We start from the raw sequence: 21659 nt of genomic DNA, 5'->3' as shown, positions 1-21659 counted from the left end.
TCTTTTTTACTCTCTAAATACAAGAAAAAACAAATAAATATTAATGTAATAAATAATTATAATATGTTAAGAATTTTAGTTAAATTTTTATTTTAGTAATTATTAAAAAGTACATTTATGACTTGTAATATGGAGTCTTAAAGATATGTACTGTGATGTGATTTTTCCTTTGTATTTTAGAAAAGAATTAATCTAAATAGATGTTCACATAACTGCTTAAATTAAAACAGCTAATGGATGTATATTATATTATAATTCATATAATAATATATGTATAATCATGTATACTAAACATAATCGTGTATACTCAACATATTAATCCATATCTACCGACTAAAAATAAACAAACAGTGATTTGAACCGGCTATTTGGGTAAATGTCCTATGTTGTTTTAGAGATGGCATGTTCACCTTCTTGAATGGCACAATTAACACTATTCAAGAACTCAAGCTAACATATGCTAATAATAGTACAGAATAATTATTTGTACTTAATGTAACATCGTATGCCAAAGACCAAATAGTACAAATACACAAGAGGTTGCACAAAGCCAATCCCCGGAAACAGTGAAGCTTCATTGTCTTTCTAATAGTTCGCATCTTCATAGACATGTCTATTTCACCATGCATATCTTCGAACACCTCTTCTAGAGCACCTTGTTTTTACTAGTTAACCCGTAGCCGTATGGAAATAGAGGTTCATAGGAGTTATGTTCTTGATGCTGGGGCAATTGATCTACACTTTTAAACCACGTCATAGGGAGCTTTCCATGAAATTCAAAATCTCCAAAAATGACATCAGTGATACCAGATCCTTCGGTGCCCGGTAACCAAGCAGCAATGAAGGCGTCCATTTTCTCCAGTAGTGAAGGCTCTATATATAAAGGTCTTCCAGAGATCAATATCACCAACGTTGGAACTCTGTCTGCAACCAAGCTTATTAGTTCTTCTCCACCAAGAGGAATTATGATGTCTTGGCTATCTCCACCGCTTTCACAATAGGGAGGTTCACCAACAACTACAATGGAATAAGAGAAGTCTTGACTCGCAAAGGTGTCTGGTGACACATTTTCCTCATATACCACATCTGTTTCCCCTCCAATAGCATCTTTCACAGCTTCCAGAATTGTTGTACCTACAACAAATTATCCATTATAATTAGCAATTGACTAAACTATACTTCATAGATGAGTTACTTACCTTCTATATTATCTTACCAGGGGATTTCAGTAAAACATGTATTATGTTATCATCGGCCGATTGATAAAACTAAGCGTATTGTCAAAAGGACTCAACACATATCCAATCCCAATCCTCGTCCTTATTGAGGTTCCTAAGGGAAGCCATGTGCACTAAGCTTCCTTTTGAACGGGGTCCGAAAAAGGACCTGATCACATTGGGTCTATTGAGGTTCATAGTCCATGAGGACCTTTGCGGAAGGCTTACAAGACTACTCACAAGCTTTCTATCTATATGTCATATAAAATTATGTTACCAGCCGGCATAATCAGGCATGTATGACGTAATAGCTTAAGATTTCTTGCCAGAAAACATATAAGGAATTTTACAAAGGCATAATACATACATATGCCCTTTAACTTGACCTCTGCTGACATCGATGCCCTCCAACTTTGGGTGTGCTTAAGTAGACACTTAAACCTGTATAAAGTTGAACAAGTAGACACATATATCCTATGTGGCATCCTACATGTATTATGCCACGTAGAACATGTATATCTACTTGTTCAACTTTATACAAGTTTAAATATCTACTTGTTCATATCCAAAGTTGGAGGGTATAGATGTCAGCTGAGGTCAAGTTAAAGGGCACGTTTATATATTATGCCTTTTACGAATCACCCACAAACAATGAAAAACAAACTCTAGAAATATTATTCCTAACTTTAACTTGTACCAAATTTTAAAATGATATAAAAAAGAAAGAAAGAATTATCCTACTCTGAACTAGAATGCTGTGGTTGTGTGAAAGTCTGCCAATATTCAAATCTACAGAGGGAACTCATAAGTAGTTGGTGCTGTGTTCACATTTCTTTGAATCCAATTAATTAAAACCATAAATCCCACAACTTGCAGCAACCATTGAAACCATTTAAAATAGGTAAAGAAACATGTTATTTTAAACTAGAATGCTTAGGTTGTATGAGAGTGCCAATGTTCATAGATACAAAGTGGGGTCTAAATTTACCCCAGAAAGTAAGTCAATGATGCAACCTTTCCACATTATTTCCTCCGTTTCGTTTAATATGACGGTGCTTGGTTGGGCATAGAGTTCAACAAAAGCAAGATTTTTACACATAGCAAAAGTACTCAAAAAACTTGTGGACTCATTTCTATGGCTATAAAAGGGTGAAATTAAAGGTAAAATGGAAAACATAAAGTTAAATAGTTTCCACAGATTTTAGAACATACTAAACAAGAAGTGCCATATAACTAGAACAGAGGAAGCATTACTTACCAATCGTGATTCTTCCACCCATTCCTTCCCATGTTTTAGTCCACCCTCCGCATTGGAATCCAAGGTCATCAGCATGTTTTCCTGCTAAAAGAATTCTCTTTGCTTTCCTATCTAGCGGAAGAAATGGTTTTGTTACATCCTTTCCATTCTTTAGAAGAACCAACGATTTGCGAACTGCTTCACGTGCTAATCCTCGATGTTGCTGAAACAATTATCAAAATGGTAAACACTACTACGAGACATCTGCACCGTTACATTCTTTAAAATGTATAATTTTACCGAACAAACAGAATGAGTAGTATATACATTGTAAAAACAGGTAAACAGTCTGCCAACTGACATAGTTAAACTTTTGTTAAGGGCAATGCAAAGCTATGTTGCTCGGACTCAGGTGTGGGTACCCAATACGGGTGCGTATCTACTATCTAAAGGCCGTACTCTTCATCACATAACTATTAGGATTTGGTGGTATGGATCCAAGAGCAGATACGGGAACGGGATATGGCCAATAAATGTATATTATTACATATATGAAGTATATATTTAGATTAATTAAAGGTACTGAACTAAAGCTAATTAATTCTTTATAAACACCTAATGTTTTATTCATAAGATATCTCATGAAATAGCCATCAATCTATACTTCACACAACACCCTAGATGAGTTGACCAAATCCCTCGTGGATCCCTCACTCACACAAATGTCGCGTCGACACGGGTGCGACAAGGATTTTGAAGAGTCCACGCAACACAGATGCAAAGCAGATGTCCAATTTGTTGTTGAGATAAAAAGTAGAATAGTTCAGATAGTCGATCAAGCAAATAAAACTTATGAAGGGCATATTTGATGTCAAAATCCAAGATAAATAATTTGATAATATCTGTCAAAATGAAGGACAAGATGGACTTACATTACAACCAACAATATCCAACAATGACCTATCACTCAGAGGGTTCTCAAAAGCTCCGGAAACAAACTTAACTCTCAGTATCCTTTCAACAGCATCATCAATTCTGGTCATTGGAATCTTCCCAGATTCCACAAGACATTTCAAATGATCGAGAAATAATTGATACCGAAAGGGAACCATCACCTGCAAAAATTTTAACAGGTAGTAAGAACATAAATAACTCATGCAAAGACATAATAACTCTTAAAACCTGATTTTATTTACCATGTCAACCCCCGCAACGATTGCTGCCAAAATACTTTGGTCATAGTTAGATCCATGAGGATGGAAAAATCGGTCAAGTGCTTCGGAGTCGGAAATAACAAAGCCCTACAAGAGTTAGCATTCAGATTCTTGCAGTGTATGTGATCTTTAAGCCAATCATATATTAAGAGAACAACTTGACAAACAAATAGAACATGAGTGCATAGCATTTCATTCATAATTGAGGAAAAATAAAACAACCAATAACCAAATTCCATGCAACCAGATTCAAATTAAAGTGAGACTTGGTTTCTCTCATCTCCTTACCTACTCCTTCATAAGTTGAAGCAAAACCAACGAAACAAGTTTTTGCACTTTCGGCTTAGTGAAGTTTTAACCAAGTAGAACCAACTCCAAGGCACATGAACTTTTCTAGCACTTGGATAAGAGAAATTTTGGTGTTTTTTGCACACTGGATTCGATTTAGGTTTTATATTTAGAAAATTGTTGAGTGTGTTTGGATTTGAATTTGAGAAAATTGGTTTTGAGACAGCATTGGGTTTGTATTCTCAAAAAAACTACACCATTAGAGTCCTACAGCAGTTTTTGAGGCTACAATTTATGCAAAATTAATGGATTCAAATTGAAAAACTACTTTCATACATTATTCCAAAGAAAGAATTAAAAAGCCAAAGAAAATGGGAATGTAGACAATATGAAAGGCCAAGACAATTGTTTGCTGAATACAAAGTCCAATCATGTTTGGGCTTCAAACCAATTTGGTTAGTTTTCTATATTGTTTTTAAAGAATGATACCGAGTACCAATGGGCCCTGAAACTCAGCTTTTTGGAACCGCAATATGTTCAATCACTTCCAAGACTAAGCATGAAAGGAAATGAGAAAAGCATCTGGCAATCTAGAGGAGTTTTATGTTGAACTCATGGTCCAAATGAACAATAGAGCATTAACAGAACAGACAATCCTTACCTTAAATCCAAGCTTCTCTTTCAAAACTTCAGTAAGAAGAAAGTGGCTAGCATGCAGGTGGCTTCCATTCCATTTAGAGTAGGATGCCATGACCGTGCAAACTCCCTGAGAAATACAGTCAATATAAGGGGTAATATGTATTCTCTCTAGATCATCATACGATGATATGGTATTTCCCTCATTTATACCTCGGTCAGTACCCCCATCTCCAACAAAGTGCTTTGCACATGCAACAACCTTGTCTCTGAAGTAAAATGCATCAATCAGTCCAAAGAGATCCTTGCCATTAAGAGAACAAATAATACAAAAGATAGAAACATCTGACGAATGATCAACAAAAAAGTGGTACTCCCTCCATTTCAATTTATGTGGCACCGTTTGACTAGGCACAAAGTTTAAGAAAGAAAGGAGAACTTTTAAATTTGTGGTTAAAACAAACCTTAGATATAGTCATAAATCACTTCATTAAAGGTAAAAGGAGAATTTTAAAGTTAAGTAGTTTCAAATTATAGAAAGGTGACATTCTTTTTGGTACGACTATAAAGGAAAGGTGTGCACATAAATTGGGTGAGGAAGAGTAATATCTAAGAGACGCTTTTCAACATTGAACTTGTTTTCAACTCTAGGTATATTTCTACTTTTTCTTCCCTAAAGATTTCTACTGAAAATTGCAATATGTAGAATAGCATTTGAATGCACATAAGAATTAAGATGATAGGTTGTAAAACACATGGGAGATACATTTTATATTCAGAGAAGCGTACAAAATTTTGGAATTTGTATTACGGCAACTTCTACTACCTTCCAGCTAAAAAAGGATAGTTTTGGGGGTATCCAGGGGGTGGTTTCCCTTGCAAGCCTGTGACTATTGAGGTCATCTTCCTAACAAGTTCGGTGTCTTCACCATAACTCTCATAGCATCTTCCCCACCTGGGATCTCTGCATACCTGTTCCACATTATTTAAATGAAGAAGTCAAGTACACCTCAAGATAATAGAGTTACAAAGAGATAACACTAGAGAGATATTGCCTTAGCTCCAGCTTGGTACTATATAATTTCTCTTTATCAATATACAATCTACTTACCTTCTCAAACAAACAAAAAAACAAGTATTACTACTAGAGAGATAGCAGCTGCGAGGGACTGGGAACATAACAACCTTCACAAAGAATTCCCACAAAGAAAAATGACAAATCATTTTTTTCTTGTCTCAGTTAGCAACATGCTACTCCCTCTTTTTCAATTTGTCTGTACTACTTTCCTTTTTAGAGCCCGTTTGGATTGGCTTATAAGTTGCTGAAAACAATTTATAAGTTGCTGAAAACAATTTATAAGTTGTTTTCAGCTTTCTTGAGTGTTTGACTAACCAATTTAAAGCCATTTTATGCTTAAAATAAGCCCCAAAAAATAATTGGGTATGTTTGGCTTAGCTTATCTAAAACAGCCTATAAGCTGTAAGTTGTTTTCAGCTTTCTTGAGTGTTTGACTAGCCAATTTAAAGTCATTTTATGCTTAAAATAAGCCCCAAAAAATAATTGGGTCTGTTTGGCTTAGCTTATCTAAAGCAGAGCTTATAAGCTCTTTTAGATAAGCTAAGCCAAACAATCACTTAGTCCTTTTCAAAAAGAACGTCTCTTTCCTAAGGGTATTTTCGTACATTCTACATATCTTTAGTTTAAGACCACAAGATTTAAAAGTCTTCTTTACTTTCTTAAACTCTATGTCAAGTCAAAACCAGACAAACAATTTGAAACAGAAGTAACTAAGAATTCAAATGATCCAAATTTTAGACTTTGATGCGATACTTGGGAGTATCCTTTTTTCCGTTTTGCTCTAAGGGTATATATCTCCAGTGTAATTTCACGTTCCTTTACTTCATTCATCCATGAAATAGACCTAAAATAAAGACAATAAAGAGACAAGAACACGTTCAACTTACAGCAACACAAGGAGCAAAAGTATAGTTAATGCCACAAGCCCTGACTTCAAGAGCAGTCACTATCCCAATCTTCTGAACCAAGTCTGCATCTCTGCTCGACATTTATCCAATTTGGGTCTTGATCTTAAATGCCAGTTATCAATAAGAAATTGGTAATAAAGATCAAAGCTTGACATAAATTCAACCTGGTGGCTCCAAGGCCCACATTTTGTGGAAAAATGGTGGCACCATAGACATTGTTATTGCCATGAATAGCATCAACTCCATAAAGAAGTGGAATCCCAAGCCGTGATCCCAGTGCGGCCTTTTGAAATCCGTCAACCATTTCTGCCCAAGCTTCCGATGGGGCATCCTCAAATGGCGCACTTCCTCCAACACTGAGTATACTCCCTGCGCCATGAAAAAGGTTCAACTAAATGTCAGTCAATCAATAAGTCTCAATCCCAGAACATCGTAGGGCCGGGTATAGAATCCTCTATACCTGTTCCTCTCCATTACGTCTAAGTGTTCTCTAAGTCCCAATTTTATCCTAAATAGATAACTAGTTTAATAACAACCAGTTAGTATCACCTGAAAGAATCATTTATATGCATTCCTCTCTATTCAGTTTCATTTCATATCAATACAAAATAAAGTATTCGCTGAATCTCATACTTGTCCCTGTACTTGGATAACTAGCTTAACTCAGCTACTTAGTATCACCTAAATGAATCCTTTATATCTTTTTTTTCCTTCTTTTTTAATGACGAAAGAATGAATCCTCCATACTCTTTCCACTCTATTCAAGCCCATTTCACTCCATTGCTAAATAAGGGTTTAGCTAAATCTCACACTTATCCAACTAAGTAGAAACTTATTACCACCTTTTTTAATAATGCGGTTAGTACCACTTAATTGAATTAATTTATGAGTTTTGTGTTTGAAAGGTAATTGCATCCATTGGTAACCTATAATAAACAGTAAGTAACCTACTGTGACAGGTTAAATTACACTGATCGTTTCAAAATTCCTTACACCATTATATACACGTAAATCCATTATTTATAAAATTTTGTTCTATTCGGGTTTATTTCATTCCAATACTTGAAAAGGGGCTCTAAATCTCACACTTATATCTACACCGACAACTAATTTAATCTATCAATTCTGGTGGCAGAGCTAACACTTTGATTACGGGTTCAAATGAACTCAGTAGCTTTTATCTAAATTCTATCTTTATCTTAAGAAATTCATTAAATATGTACCTCCTCCGTCTCAATTTAATAAACAATAACATCTTTCCATATCCAACAATAATTTAACTTCAAAGTTCACATCTTTCACTTAATAAAAATGATTTACAGCCACGGAAGTTTCTATGGCTTATTTTAGACAACAAGTTTCAAAAGCCTTACTTTATCTCTTAAATTGTATGTCGAGTCAAAACAACTATAAAGATATGGCACGTGGACCTAAATCAACCCTCAAAAGCTGGCTCATGAGGTATGGAATTATTGCACATTCCATATAAGCATACCACCTGTCTATTCCTCAACTCTGTGGGACTCCAACCCACTCTAACACCCTCTTCAATCCAAGGCCAAACTAGATCGTAAACTGAGAGCCCAAACAAAAATGAACCTGGCTCTAATCCCATATAAAAATATGGGATTTGGGTCTAACTCAACTCTAAAAAGCTAGCTCGGATTATTGCCCTACTAATTGTTCCCCAACTAACATGGGACTCTTATTCAGTCTAACATTTCACATAAATTGGAATGTAAGGAGTATAAAAAAGACTTACATCCCCAACTCATAAACTTCATATCCAATTCACCTAATATGAATCATATGCTTTTAGGGCAAAGAGGAAAACAATAATACTAAAAATGAAAGGGCAGACCTATAGAAAGGTGAGTGATGAGAGAAGGGGTTGCAACACTGCGTTCGATTTGAGTCATTTGGCCGATTTTTTCTTCAATTGTCATCCGAGATAGCAAATCTTTCACTCTTTCCTCAATGGGAGCTGATGGGTTCTTGTAGACACAATCCATTTAGCTCCTCAAAAACTAAAAAGTTGAGATTTTTCTTGAATAATAGTAATTGGGAAACAATTGAAAAGTGGGATTATTGAGAAAAGAAGAAAATGGTGATAAGTGAAAAAAATAGCAATTGAACGCTCTTTGGAAGTTTATTTAAACTGAAAAGAAGAAAGAAAGGCGAGTGTCGTTTAAATATGAGACAAGTAGGCGTAAATAATTACTTTCGTTCTTAAATTATTATAGATTTAAATAAAATATTTTTATTTGATTAATTAAATTTAGATACATCATCAATCTATTACATATTATAATAAGTGATTTTAAACTCTTATAAAAATATAAGGTTTTTAATAAAAATTTGAAAAAATTATTAAAAATATTTCTAAACTTTGCATAAATTTAAAAATTTATTTCATTTATATTATAAGATCAAAAGAATATTTAAGTTTAGTTAACCAACCGAATAAGTGTTTTTGAGATTATCAGAGAATGAAATATTTGTGGGTTGATTTTTCTTTATTTATTTTTGTTTTGATTTTAAAGAAGAAGCCAAATTAAGATGAAAGAATCGGCACACGTGTCCGAGAAAATTTGGTCTGGGCCCGAACCTAGTAGGTGACGTTTTTGGTCTATGACATCGGTGTTATAATTATCTTAAAATTATTTGGATTAGTACTATTCAGAAATAATTATTGATTTTTGTCATATTTTTAATTTATTATCATCTATAGCAATATATAATAATATTATGATAAATTTGTTATGTATTAAAAGTATTTTATTCATATAATATAAATATATTATAAGTATTTTAAAATATATTATGCTTGTTTGGTAAGAAATTGACATAATATATTATAAATATATTAAAATGTGTGATAAATTTATTATTCATGAATAAAACTTGTATTGTATGTGTTTTATAAATTATTTTTGATAATACGTATTAAAATTGTATTATAAATGTATTATAGGTATTCAGTGAAAAAAATATTATTGATATAAATAGTAAATATTTTCTTAATAGCATATCTATGTAAGTTTTATATAATACACAATCGTATTTTTTAACTTGATTTTAGTTTGTATTTATATTTTATAATTTTGAGTGTGCAGAAGTAAATAAAATTGAACAGTTATATACACACATTCTACACGATATAATACAAATCAGTTCAAATATATTTCACATGAATTATCATATAGACAATGGCGAATTTCCATCAAAGAGGTTCAAATAAAACAAACAAGCAAAAAATTAAAAACCTGTTGAAGCATATGTGGAAAAAAGCCCAAGCACAAATAGCGACATCCTGAACCTGTTTTACCACTAAACCACGCCTTTGGATTATGTTCAGAGGGGTTTAATATTAAATATATACATATAAATTAAAAAATTGCTCCTATATAAATAATGTAATTTTTTGACAAAAGAGGTTTGGATGAACCTTTGGACTTCGTATAGCTCCGCCCTGCATGTAGAACGCATGTGTCTACTTGTTCAATTTTATATAAATTTAACTATATATTTGATTCAAAGTTAGAGGGCATAAATGTAGGTTGAAACTAAGAGTGGCAAACGAGTAGGTTAAGTCAAATATGAGTTGATCGAAAATGAGTTAAACAAACATGGATAAAATACTCAACTTAACTCATATTTTAAACAGGTGAAAATGAATTATTAAATGGATAATATAAGTAAATATGGATATCCATATTATAGTAAGAATCCTATTAAAAATATCAAAAACAAAATCTTTTTACCCTCACTCCTCATCCCCACCCCCATTCCGTACACACAAAAAGACACTTTCTAAATTAATTTTTTAAAATTAATTTTTTATCACCCGCACCCCTAGTCCTGCTCCCAACCCCCTTACCAGCCCACCCTTCCCTTACTCCTAAATAGAGCTGTTAAAATGGGCTAGACCCATAATGCAGGCCCAATATAACTCTTAAATTAAGTGGGGTTGAGCTAGATTTTTTCAGCCCATTTAGGAACGAAACTTTTTAGCCTAGTCTCATTTGATCCGCCGCCTCATAAGCTCAACTCGCGAGCCTCAGAGGCCAGCCTGTGGGACGTGAATTTTAAAAATATCTATTATATATATATTAAGTAGTGCTTTATTTTGTCAAATCTTCAACAACTAGGCAATTGAAGTTAGTATAACTATGAATCTTTGACCTCTTTTACTTTTGTGTTTATGCCTAATTTTTGTTTCTCCTTTCTTGTCTAGTTTATGGAAAAAATGATTATGTAATGTATGTTGTTTTAATGAATTCTATGAATGTTGATTGTTGTATCTTGCCTATTTTAGTTGTTTTGTAAGTATTCTACTAAAGTGTGTGCAACTAATGGACATGTAAATTTTTGACGTATTGGTGTTGCGTTCATCAATGTTCGATAATCTTTCTGAGAGACTAATGTTGTCCATCTTTTAATTGAAGGGTTAACTCATCCCAACCCGTAACCCACTTAGAATTGAATTAGACTGCTATTTTATAGGTCCTTTAGTAAAAGTGTCAGTCCGTCCTGATTCATTTAACTCGCTAGCCGTTTAAGATTGGACTAGCGCATTTTAACAATTCTACTCCTAACCAAGCCCCTAGCCCCACTCCGCCACGCAAATCTCAGTCCCTCAAAAAAATTATTTTTTAACTACAGCTATCCCCGCCCCTCCCAAGGCCACCCCAGGCCCTACCCACCAAAAATTCATTTAAAAAATTAATTTTATTTAGATTTTTTTACCAGTCCACACCCTCAACCCCCCCCCCCCCTCCTCCCTTTTCCAGCCTCCTCCCAAAAAAATATTTTTTTTGAAGAAATTTTTTAATTTTTTTCCTTAACCCACCCAATCCCCTTATCCTGATCACCTACACCCAAAAAAGAATTAATAGCGCTTTTCTTTCTTTTATGAATGGACATTTTTTGCCCATTAAACTATCCATTTTTAAATGGTTAATATGAGTATCTATTCTTTTTTTCCCATCTTAAATGGGTTGGGTACTCAAACCATTTAAAATGAGTTAATCTAAATAAGTATCTCTATAAAATACCCATTACCTTTTCTTATAAGACATAATAAGAAGTACAAGAAGTTCAAAGCGTTATGTGAAAATAAATAACGAAAGCGACACAGATAAAATAGAGTAATCAAAGTATAGAGAGTAGTATATAATAACAGAAAACAGAGCACAAGAAATTATAGTGCGCTAATACGCCTACTAATAAGGAAGAATAATGAGACTTTGTACTAGCCTTCTACCCTAATATGGGTCTTCCACACCCTCCTATCTAAGGTCATGTCCTCGGTAAGCTGTAACTGCGTCATGTCCTATCTAATCACCTCTCCACAATAATTCTTCGGCCTACCCCTACCTCTTCTTAAACCATCCATGGCCAACCTCTCACACCTCCGCACTGGGGCATCTGTGTCTCTCCTCTTCACATGCCCAAACCATCTCAGTCGCACTTCCCATATCTTGTCTTCCACCGAGGTCACTCCTACCTTATCTCGAATAGCGTCATTTCTAATCATATTGCTCCTGGTATGCTCACACATCCATCTCAATATTTTCATCTCGACAACTTTCATCTTTTGAACGTGAGAGGCCTTAACTGGCCAACACTCCGTCCCATATAACATAGCCGGTTTAACCACCACTTTGTAGAACTTGCCATTAAGTTGTGGTGGCACCTTCTTGTCACATAGCACACTAGAAGTGAGTCTCCATTTCATCCACCCTACCCCAATACGATGTGTGACATCATCGTCAATCTCTCCGCTGCCTTGCATGATAGACCCAAGATACTTGACACTACTTTTCTTTTGGATGGCCTTGTCACCAAGCCTAACTTCCACGCCAACCTCCTGAGGTATCTCACTGAACTTGCACTCTAAGCACTAAATCATCAAATCTAAAAAAAAATCATCCGGTTAAAAAAAAATAAAAAATCTCGTCAGATCTAAAAAAAAATAAAAAATATTTTTTTAAAAAAAGAATTTAATTTAAATTGTGCTCACCATATATTGCCTAAACTAAATCTCTAATATGCAAATTTTTTTCCAATGTCATATTAAGTGTTTGAATAAAAAAGAAAAAAAAAAGAAAAATTCTTCCGATATTATATAAATTGATAAAATATCTGGAAAAAGATCACCGGCAATTTAAGTATGTTGTAAAAAAAATATTTATATTTCTAAAAATAATAAAATTGGGCTCTATTTCATAATGAAAAAAGAAATTTTAATTAAAAAGATATTAACTTAAGTTTTAATGTTAACTACTTATGTGTATTAATTAATAATGAAAATGTCTAATTAAAAATGAACATGTGTTCAAATTAATTAGATTTTATACTTCTTTTTCGTCTCTCGCATGCCTCAACGAGAGTGAACACACTCTCTGTGCCACCTCAGTACTAAATGGTGTGTTTATTACACTTTAAAATAATTCAGAGGGTAATAAAACCTTAATTTAATTTAGGTGTGTCCTAGCTTTGACCCGGGTCTACACGATTTCAATTATAGTTAAAGGGATACTTGTGTATTTTAAGTTGAAAGGGTATTTTAGTCTAAAGTTATTTCATTAAACTTATACTTGTGTATTATCCCTTATTTTAAGTTGAAAGGGTATTTTAGTCTAAAGTTATTTCATTAAACTTAAATAGGTCATTTCCAACCAAATTCATAAAGCCGGGCGAAAATATTCTTTTTGTGCAAATTGCCCACAAATATTAGTCCAAATAAATATTAACAGCATAACTTTTTTGCACGCTATCAGGTCATCATTTGCATATAAATTTTCATAAAAAATGAGAATGGTAACATAAAAAATTAATGCAGATTTCCTGTTACAAACATGTTTCCAATGTCATTCTGTATAAATTACATCCTAAAATACTATACAACATTGAATTTCCTCTTGACTCTCCTATGTGTATACATCAAACTTTATAGAGCTCCTATACACAGTATCTTACAAATTAATTTGAGTTACACAATTAAGGAGTTTAATGGGGAAAGAAGAAACAAGCTAGGTTGCTCGAACTCTCCTGAAATGTTGCGGCACCCTTGTCAAATCCGACATGCATCGGTCAACATTTTTGAAGAGTCTCAAACAAGTACATGTTCATTTTCTCAAGAGAAAAAAAAACAAGATTTTTAACTATCCCTCATTAGTCTTTAGCCTTTTCTTTACTATCTGTTTTGTCACTATGTGTTTCCTTTGATGTTGCAGAATTACCCTTTTCTGAAGTTTGTTCACTTGCACTAATAGGAATGACTAAAATTTCATCCTTGTTAGTTGAAGGGGAAGCAAAATTTGTAACATCACTTGACTTTTGATGTTTTGTGCTGTTGTTGGAAGACAATATAGTGGTCTTGTTTGGTGATTCTATAGAGACTTCTTTGAGGTTCATTTTGGGTATGTCCACTTCCTTCTTGACATCATTGTGGTTAGTGGCTTCTTCATGGGGCTTCTCTTCATCATTGGATGATTTCTGCTCAGGATTGCAAAACCAAAAGGAAAATGTTTCACTTTGAAGTTTGAAATCAATGAATAAGTCCGAAATTTCGCTAAGGATGTTCTAGATTCAATACATATTACACATTTACATGTATAAGAAATATATTGAAGCTATAATGTATAGTTTTTTATATATACGATGTTCAACTGACCATCCTGACCTTATCTGGTTCCACGCAGCTTGAAATAGTATTTTGTTTTTTGGTTGGGAAATACTCCCTCCATTTCAAAAAGAATAACCTGGTTTGACTTGGGACGGAGTTTGAGAAACTTTTCAATTTTATGGTCCTAAATTAAAGTTATGTCAAATGTACAAAAATGTCTTTTAATTTTGTGGCCTGAAACATGTCATGTGGTGTTTCCAAAAAAAAAAAAAGAAAGGGGTGATTCTTTTTTAAACAGACTAAAATGGAAAGGAGGTCATTCTTTTTTAAACGGAGGGAGTAGTATTTAAGCACAAAGATATGATAAATTAAGTTCTAATTGTAGTGTTGTGCTTATTGCTAATATATCAACTATCCAGCTAGGTTTGGCATCGATATGATGGATTTAACTTATATATACTCACAGTGTAAGTTTAAACACTTTGTGCTATTTAACTCATTGTAGTAGGTTGTCTGCCTTATTTTTTCAGATAACTAGTTCAACTTATTATGGACAGTTAGTGTAGTTAATTATATAAACGTACCGTTTTAGCATCTGCATGATGAAGTTGGTGTGATGCAGACTCAACCAACAAAGTTCTAGACATTCTTTGACTTGGACTTTCACCTATTTGTTCTTCCCTGTCAAAGTTCAACAGAGGGCCTTGACCTGTTGAGGACTTTGGTTCAAGTACAGACTTTGGTGATGATGAACAACTTGAGGCTGTAGGGACTTCTCGGCTTGTAGATTGTAAGCTGATTGAGTCTTGATTGATACCTCTCTCCGATGGAATTCCAGGTATAGGATCCTAAGTTACATTAAAAACAACAATAACTGAAATTCCAAACATTCTATAAGGGAGAAATTGGAAAGAAAATGTTTTTTTTTCTATTAGGTTTTTTATGCAGAACTTGAAGATGCAGCTGCAACTACATTTCTGTTAGGATGTAAACTCTGTTTTCCTTTTATGTTACTTTAAAAGTTCTGGATTAGTATCAAAATAATACGCGGAATAATTGCATCTTCTGGAAAATCTTGAAATCTACTTTCATATGTGTAAATGATTCATTTCCTTTCTGCCAAAAGACACTGCTGTACTGACACATTATAATTTTATAACAACTTATGATACATGTTCATTATGTTTGTCCGGTTAGTACAAAGTACTAATTATATATCTTTTCTGCCTTCAACGAATCGATACACAGCTAAACTCTGACAACGGTTATTGTTTGCATGACAGATTTCAACTTCTATTTGTTAGTTTAACTTAGAGTTGATTTCTCATATGATCACTCGATTAATAGTCTATTACATTAGAAAAAGTCACTTTTCTTTGTTAAAGAAAGGTGAATTTCTAAGATAATAAACTATTAGTTGAGTGACCATCTGAGAAATCAACCCATTTAACTTGTATAATATGATCGTTGTCAAATTCATTAAATCACCAAACCTGCATTCTCTTCTGTTCTTCAGAAGTTGAGGAGCCTTCCCTTGCTGAGAACTTTGGTTGAATCCTAGTGTTGGGAGAGGGGGATGAAGTAGAGGCCATCGAAACTTGTTCGACCACCAGATCATGTGGTGATGATGATGATGATGCTTGTGAATCATCAAAACTCTGGCTAATTGTAGAAAAAACTTCTTCAATATGCTGTTTACCACCATTATCACGAAGTGTTTCCTGAATGTCATTTCTAGGGAGAGACTTTAAATTTTCTGCAGACTTCTGTGTCTCCGGATGTGGAACTGAATTTTGCACTGTCGGATTTCTTAACGTAAGTGTTGAGATCCGAGTAGTGGTTGGATCACAACTTCCAGCAGTTACTTCATCCGGATGCTTATTTTTTAGTCTGCGCGTGTCTACGTGTTGAGTCTCCAGATTTGAACTAGATCCTTGATCAATGATAAAATTTGGTTGCGATACAGACTTAGATGATGATGTACTAGAGGTGTCAAATGAGGGGTGTCCTTGTCCAATAGTTGAAAATGCCACATGTTCACTATGTTGTTCGCTGGCACTGTCTAGCACGTGTGAAGCAACGTCGTTCTCTTTGGCTGAAATTGAATTTTCTGTTTCTGAAGGTAATTCAGAAACTTGTAATGTTAAGTTGCTTAAACTAAGATCTGATTCCTGTGAACCAATTGAATCTGATCTCTCACTGGAGATGTTCACTGACCTATCATTTTGTAGCTGATCAATACTCGAAGAGGATCCATGTTCGATTAAGCAACTTGGTTGTAGAACAGATGTCGGTGATACTAGTGACGTTGATGCGAAAGGGAGTTGTTGTACTGGAAATTCTGGTTGTAGTAATGAACCTTGAAATCTTTCACCAACTACAGAAAGTCCTTCCGGCCTACGCTGTTGATAACTACTGCTAGCTTGATTCCTGTCTGTCCTTGGAGGTGGAAATGAGCTTGAACTAGTGGAATACGGTTCAATTGTTCGTTCTGATGGAATATCTTGTGGCACATTATTCTCAGACATATGGAACCTCGAAAATCCAAATTCTACTATATCTTGTTCAGTGACCTCGCGTACTTCTCTGGAATTTGATTCATTTTCATCTACTCTAGCTAGGTGAGAAGAAGACATCAGCATGTCTTCACTGCTAGACGTTATGGCTTTTTCTATCTCCCCATCTATAGAAATCTCTTCACCTGCGGATGAGCTCCCATCGTTTGTCAATGGAGGTGAACCGACTTCAGAAACCTCCACTTGCAAGTCAGAAGCAATAGACTGGCCGGGAGTGTGATGCATAGGACGATTAGGATAGTATAAACATTCGTCCTCTATCGTTTTCTCCAACAAGGATGAACCGGAATGTGATGGATCACCTGATAAGTTCCTTAGAGAAGGAGAAGCAATAGATTTCAAGATTGCATCTTTGTCTATCTTATAGAATGGTTCGTCATCTTCCGATGAAGATGATGAACTAAACCTATTGCTAATGCCTTCCACTAGTACTGACTTTATCTGTACTTCACTACTGTCTTTTTCATCCTGGCTATTATCCTGGCCTTCCCTACTATGATCTCCATTATAGACCACGTTCATCTCTGGTTCGGACGCTTGAGACGGTACTTCTTCAACTACTCTATCATTATATTCCTTACCTGCAAACAAATCACATTTGTTAAGTTTCATTTAAAGGAAGTATTGAAGGTCACCCTGAATGAGCTCGCGCACATTCTTGGTCTCAAGCCGGAGATTAAGGAGGAGAGTTGCGATAGGTTGACATCCAGCACTAGTTATATTTGTCATGTCAGCCTGAGGTGTTTACTAGACACATTTCTATCAAGAATAACAACACACCCAGTGAAATCCCACAAGTGGGGTCTCGAGAAGGTAGAATATACACAGACCTTACCACAACCTCGTGGAGGTAGAGAAGTTGTTTCCGAAAGACCCTCGGAATAAGTGTCTAAATGGTCACTAATAAAGTTAAGATGCTTAACTTGTAAAACATGTCAAGTTTAAGGGGCTATCTAGGTATTCAGCCAAAAAAGAATAGACGTGTCATTTTACCTAACGGGTGTCTTGATTTGGAACTTTCAGATGTCTCCGGAAACCATTGCCTGGATGGAAGATCAGAACGTAGAGTCCTTTTGCGCTGATCAAGATTCAAGTCCCCTGGAAATGCAGTCCCCAAACAGAAGCTTTCATGCCTGGATAACATCAACTCCTTCTGTTCCTGAGCTAACATGAACTCTTGCATAAAACTTCCACCTCTTACATTAGGCTTTTCTTCATGTTGATCATATGGAAGGTCAAAAGGATTCCGATTTGGTCCCAAAATCGAAGGGGCTGAACCCGGGGTAAGTGAAAATTGATTAGTTGATTCTCTGTGTTTTGGAATTAAAATTGAAGAAACTGGAGGATATGTTTCTTTGCAGCCTATATTCATCAGTGATCTTCTAACTTGTAGGCTAAGCATCTTTCGTGCTCGTCTTCGTGCCATTAAACTTTCCAATCTTTTAGTCCTTTCAATCTCAGAAAGTCCAAGATCCATAAGATTCTTTTGATCTTCATCTTTCCATTGCACACCCTTATTTCTTGCCCCATCATATTCTGTTTCATCAAAACAGGATCCTGTTTTTCTCTCATACATACAACTAAAAGATTTAAAACATTTTCCACTTGCTTCATATGAGCAACCTGAATACTCAACAGGCCTTGAATTCTTGAAAATATTTGAGCTGGAAGAACATTCAGCATGATCATGACTTATCGAATGCACTTCCACCTCTCGAATATCTTTCAGTTTTTCTTCAATCAACGCGCCTTTGTCAACAAAATCATCACTAAAAGGTATTCCAAACGATGCAAATTCCTCAGCACCAGTTTCTATACATTTCTTGGATTTTCTTCGTCTAACGGATCTAGCTCGAAGAAAAGCCTTTCGTTTATTTTCATTGACATCTTCATCATGATCTTTATCAACATGATGACTGATTATATTACTTCTAGGTTTCGAATGATCAACATCGTGTTCAAAATTTGGAATGCTAAAAAAGACTATAAGAAGAATAGTGAAAAAGAACAAAAGGGGTAAGGAATAAATGAAAAACCAAGTGTTTGATGGTGAAAGAACATAAAACAAGATGAAGAATAACAAAGTGAATGAAACAAATGGATGTTTCTTGGTAAAAGTGGAGGAAAATTCTATAGAATATTTAACATTTGTCCATATCAAACTCCTAATATTGCTTGACTCAATAGCCATTTTTGTTTCAAATGTTGCATCATTCGTAAACTTTTTCTAAAAGGGTACATCAATAATTCAATTATCTAAGCAAAGATCATATCTTGACAAAAAACACAAAGAGACTCTCATTTTAATTAGTTGAATAAAGAATTTTCTTTTGAAGGATAAAGGATGACAAGAAACTTTTGAAGAAAATTGGACATGATGATGAAAAATTATGTCTTTTTTTTTTCTTACAAAGAAAAAGTGGGATTGAGGAATTTTGTTCATTTTTTTGTGCTTGTTTAGGTAGTGAGATCCTCTAATTTTAGAAATTTTCCACCATCCTTGTTCCTGTTTTTTAGTGATAACTAGAGATTAGGATTTTAAATCAACATATACATAGTATCTATTATTCTTGTCCTTTCGTGACTAATACATTACCTTGAATATTATCGTAAAAAAATTATTAAATAGGATGAAGATTTAAATAATCTAATTCAAAGTTCTAAATTATTTTTATGGATAATAAACAAGTACCCTCTCAACTATAACCAAAATCGCTAGGACATATATGGGTCCTATTATCCATCTGAATTATTTTAAAGTGTAATAAACACACCCTTCAATGCTGAGGTGGTACAGAGAGTGTGTTCACTCTCTTTGAGGCATGTGAGAGACGACAAAGAAGTATAGAATCTGATGAATTTGGACATATGTTCATTTTCAATTGGACATTTTCATTATTAATTAATACATATAAGTATTTAATTAAAATTTCTTTTTTTCATTATGAAATAGAGCCCAATTTTATCCTTTTTAGAAATATAACAAAAAAATTGGGATAATGCACAAGTACCCTCTCCAACTATGCCCGAAATTCCAACTACACACCTTAGCTTCACTAAGGTCCTATTACCCCCTGAACTCATTTATTTTGTAATTTCGTGCACCTTATTTGCATACGTGGCACACTGAACCAGCACACTGATAACGCTCAATTACACCTCTCGAAAGAGATATAGACGATCGTTAGCAGTATATTTTACCCAACTAAGAGTCGGGGTTGAACCCACATGGAATAGGTTGAAACAAGTTCTATTTGCTATCACTATTCAGTTGTAATTACTACTTCCCAAAAATAAACTTGCATAAAGTAAAAGTGGGGATTTTGATTATGATTTAATAACAAACGACAAAGTAATAACAAGTAAACAAAATTAAGGTTGTAAACAATATGAAGACTAGACTAGGATTGTGTTCTCCATGACTTGTAAGTGAATAGGCTAATCGTATTTATGATATCGTTCATTGTATTACATACAAAATCTAGTGAGTTAGGTAACATCTAATTCACCTCCCGGTCCTTCTTAGAAGTATCTCATTCATCTCCTCCCGATTTCAGAATGTATACTTTACTAACCCTCGCCCTGGATCCCAGAATATTATCTCCTCCCGGTCTCAAGTAACTTAGACGAAGTTTATCTCTTCTTTCGAAGCTAGAATCTTTGAATTTCTGTTGTGAAATTCTTTTCCTAATCACTACCTCCCTCCCAGGCAAGCAACGAATACAAACAAGCTCTTAATGCGTGCACTCACTAAGAAAGACTTTTGAATGAAGAAATCACAATACATGCAAAAACAATTCACAAATATCAATCCTACATTTGCCTATTCTAGTAAGTCGTCATGGTTCCCACAATCCTAGTTGTGAATTTTGCTACTCATACTTGTAAGTAAAAGAACAAGAATTTGTGAGGAATTCATGAATTAATACCTACGCAGATGAAGAAGTCAATCTTGAATCAATCACACGAATCACAACACAAGGATGAAAATCGGAATGATATTCCAAGAATCAATCTCCAAAAGTAACTAAGTGTAGCTTCAATATGTTCACAAAGTACTCAAAAACTAGTAAAAACGCTAAACCCTAAAAATAAAATAAATTTGGGTATTTATAGAAATACAAAACCAAATCCTAAACCAACTAGAAAAACTGAAGTCGGCATGTTTCACACTCGACCACTACGGATTGTACTGGAGTTCACGGTCCGTGGTCCTTCTCCCGTAGTGTTTAACTTGAGCTTCAATACTGTGTAGCTCTTGACTTCTTCACGGACAATCCTCACGGTCCGTGGTGATGAATACGGTCCGTACTGACCTCTGTGTTGATAGACTTTGCCAAAATTTGTACCATCAGCACTTTCATAAGATCATCAGTACAACACCCACTACGGCCCGTGCAAGGCACTATGGTCCGTGGTGGATTCTGTGGAGTTGTACTTAGCACCTCCAGCACAGCTTCCTTCTCTCATCATCTCTACGCCTACCACCACAGTCCGTGCAAGGCACTACGGTCCGTGGTGAAGCTCGTACTCCTCAATACTCAGCAAAACAGTATTCAGACCCACAAAATCAACAAAACTTGTGCGCGACTTAGTTTTCGTGCAAAAACAAATAAAAACCCACATCATATCTACAGAAACATGCTTGCAACACACACTAATTCACCGTTTTAAGCGTAGGGGGCTGTAACTAAAGAGGTAGCGAGACTGACCGCAATTTCAGGAATAGGTTGAGTTTCTTTCATTTTTGTTATGGAAAGTGAAAGTCGTCAAAAATATCGTAAATACGCAACACATCAGACACGCGCCTCAATTGCGTGAATTCACGGGGGGTGTCACGTATGCAATAAGGTGCACGAAATTACAAAATAA

General features: G+C 34.7%; 2 protein-coding genes across 2 annotated transcripts; both read right to left on the bottom strand.

The window, feature by feature from the left end:
- Positions 1–242: 242 nt before the first annotated feature.
- On the bottom strand, positions 243–8738 carry LOC129899572 (uncharacterized). Its single transcript, XM_055974579.1, has 9 exons — positions 8440–8738; positions 6743–6947; positions 6558–6648; positions 5419–5564; positions 4618–4861; positions 3651–3755; positions 3387–3569; positions 2476–2677; positions 243–1134 (listed from the first exon to the last, which is right to left on the bottom strand). The coding sequence occupies exons 1-9, from the start codon at positions 8588–8590 to the stop codon at positions 647–649; spliced, it is 1815 nt and encodes a 604-aa protein (XP_055830554.1). The 5' UTR covers positions 8591–8738; the 3' UTR covers positions 243–646.
- Positions 8739–13757: 5019 nt separating this feature from the next.
- LOC129900985 (uncharacterized) lies at positions 13758–18978 on the bottom strand. Its single transcript, XM_055976087.1, has 4 exons — positions 17781–18978; positions 15705–17368; positions 14796–15059; positions 13758–14081 (listed from the first exon to the last, which is right to left on the bottom strand). Exons 1-4 carry the CDS (start codon positions 18976–18978, stop codon positions 13758–13760), a joined length of 3450 nt encoding a protein of 1149 aa, XP_055832062.1.
- Positions 18979–21659: the final 2681 nt, after the last annotated feature.

The sequence above is a fragment of the Solanum dulcamara genome, chromosome 8, assembly GCF_947179165.1.
Source record: "Solanum dulcamara chromosome 8, daSolDulc1.2, whole genome shotgun sequence".
Lineage (NCBI taxonomy): Eukaryota > Viridiplantae > Streptophyta > Magnoliopsida > Solanales > Solanaceae > Solanum > Solanum dulcamara.
Note: the sequence above shows the minus strand (reverse complement) of the source record. Positions and strands in the feature narration are given on the sequence as shown.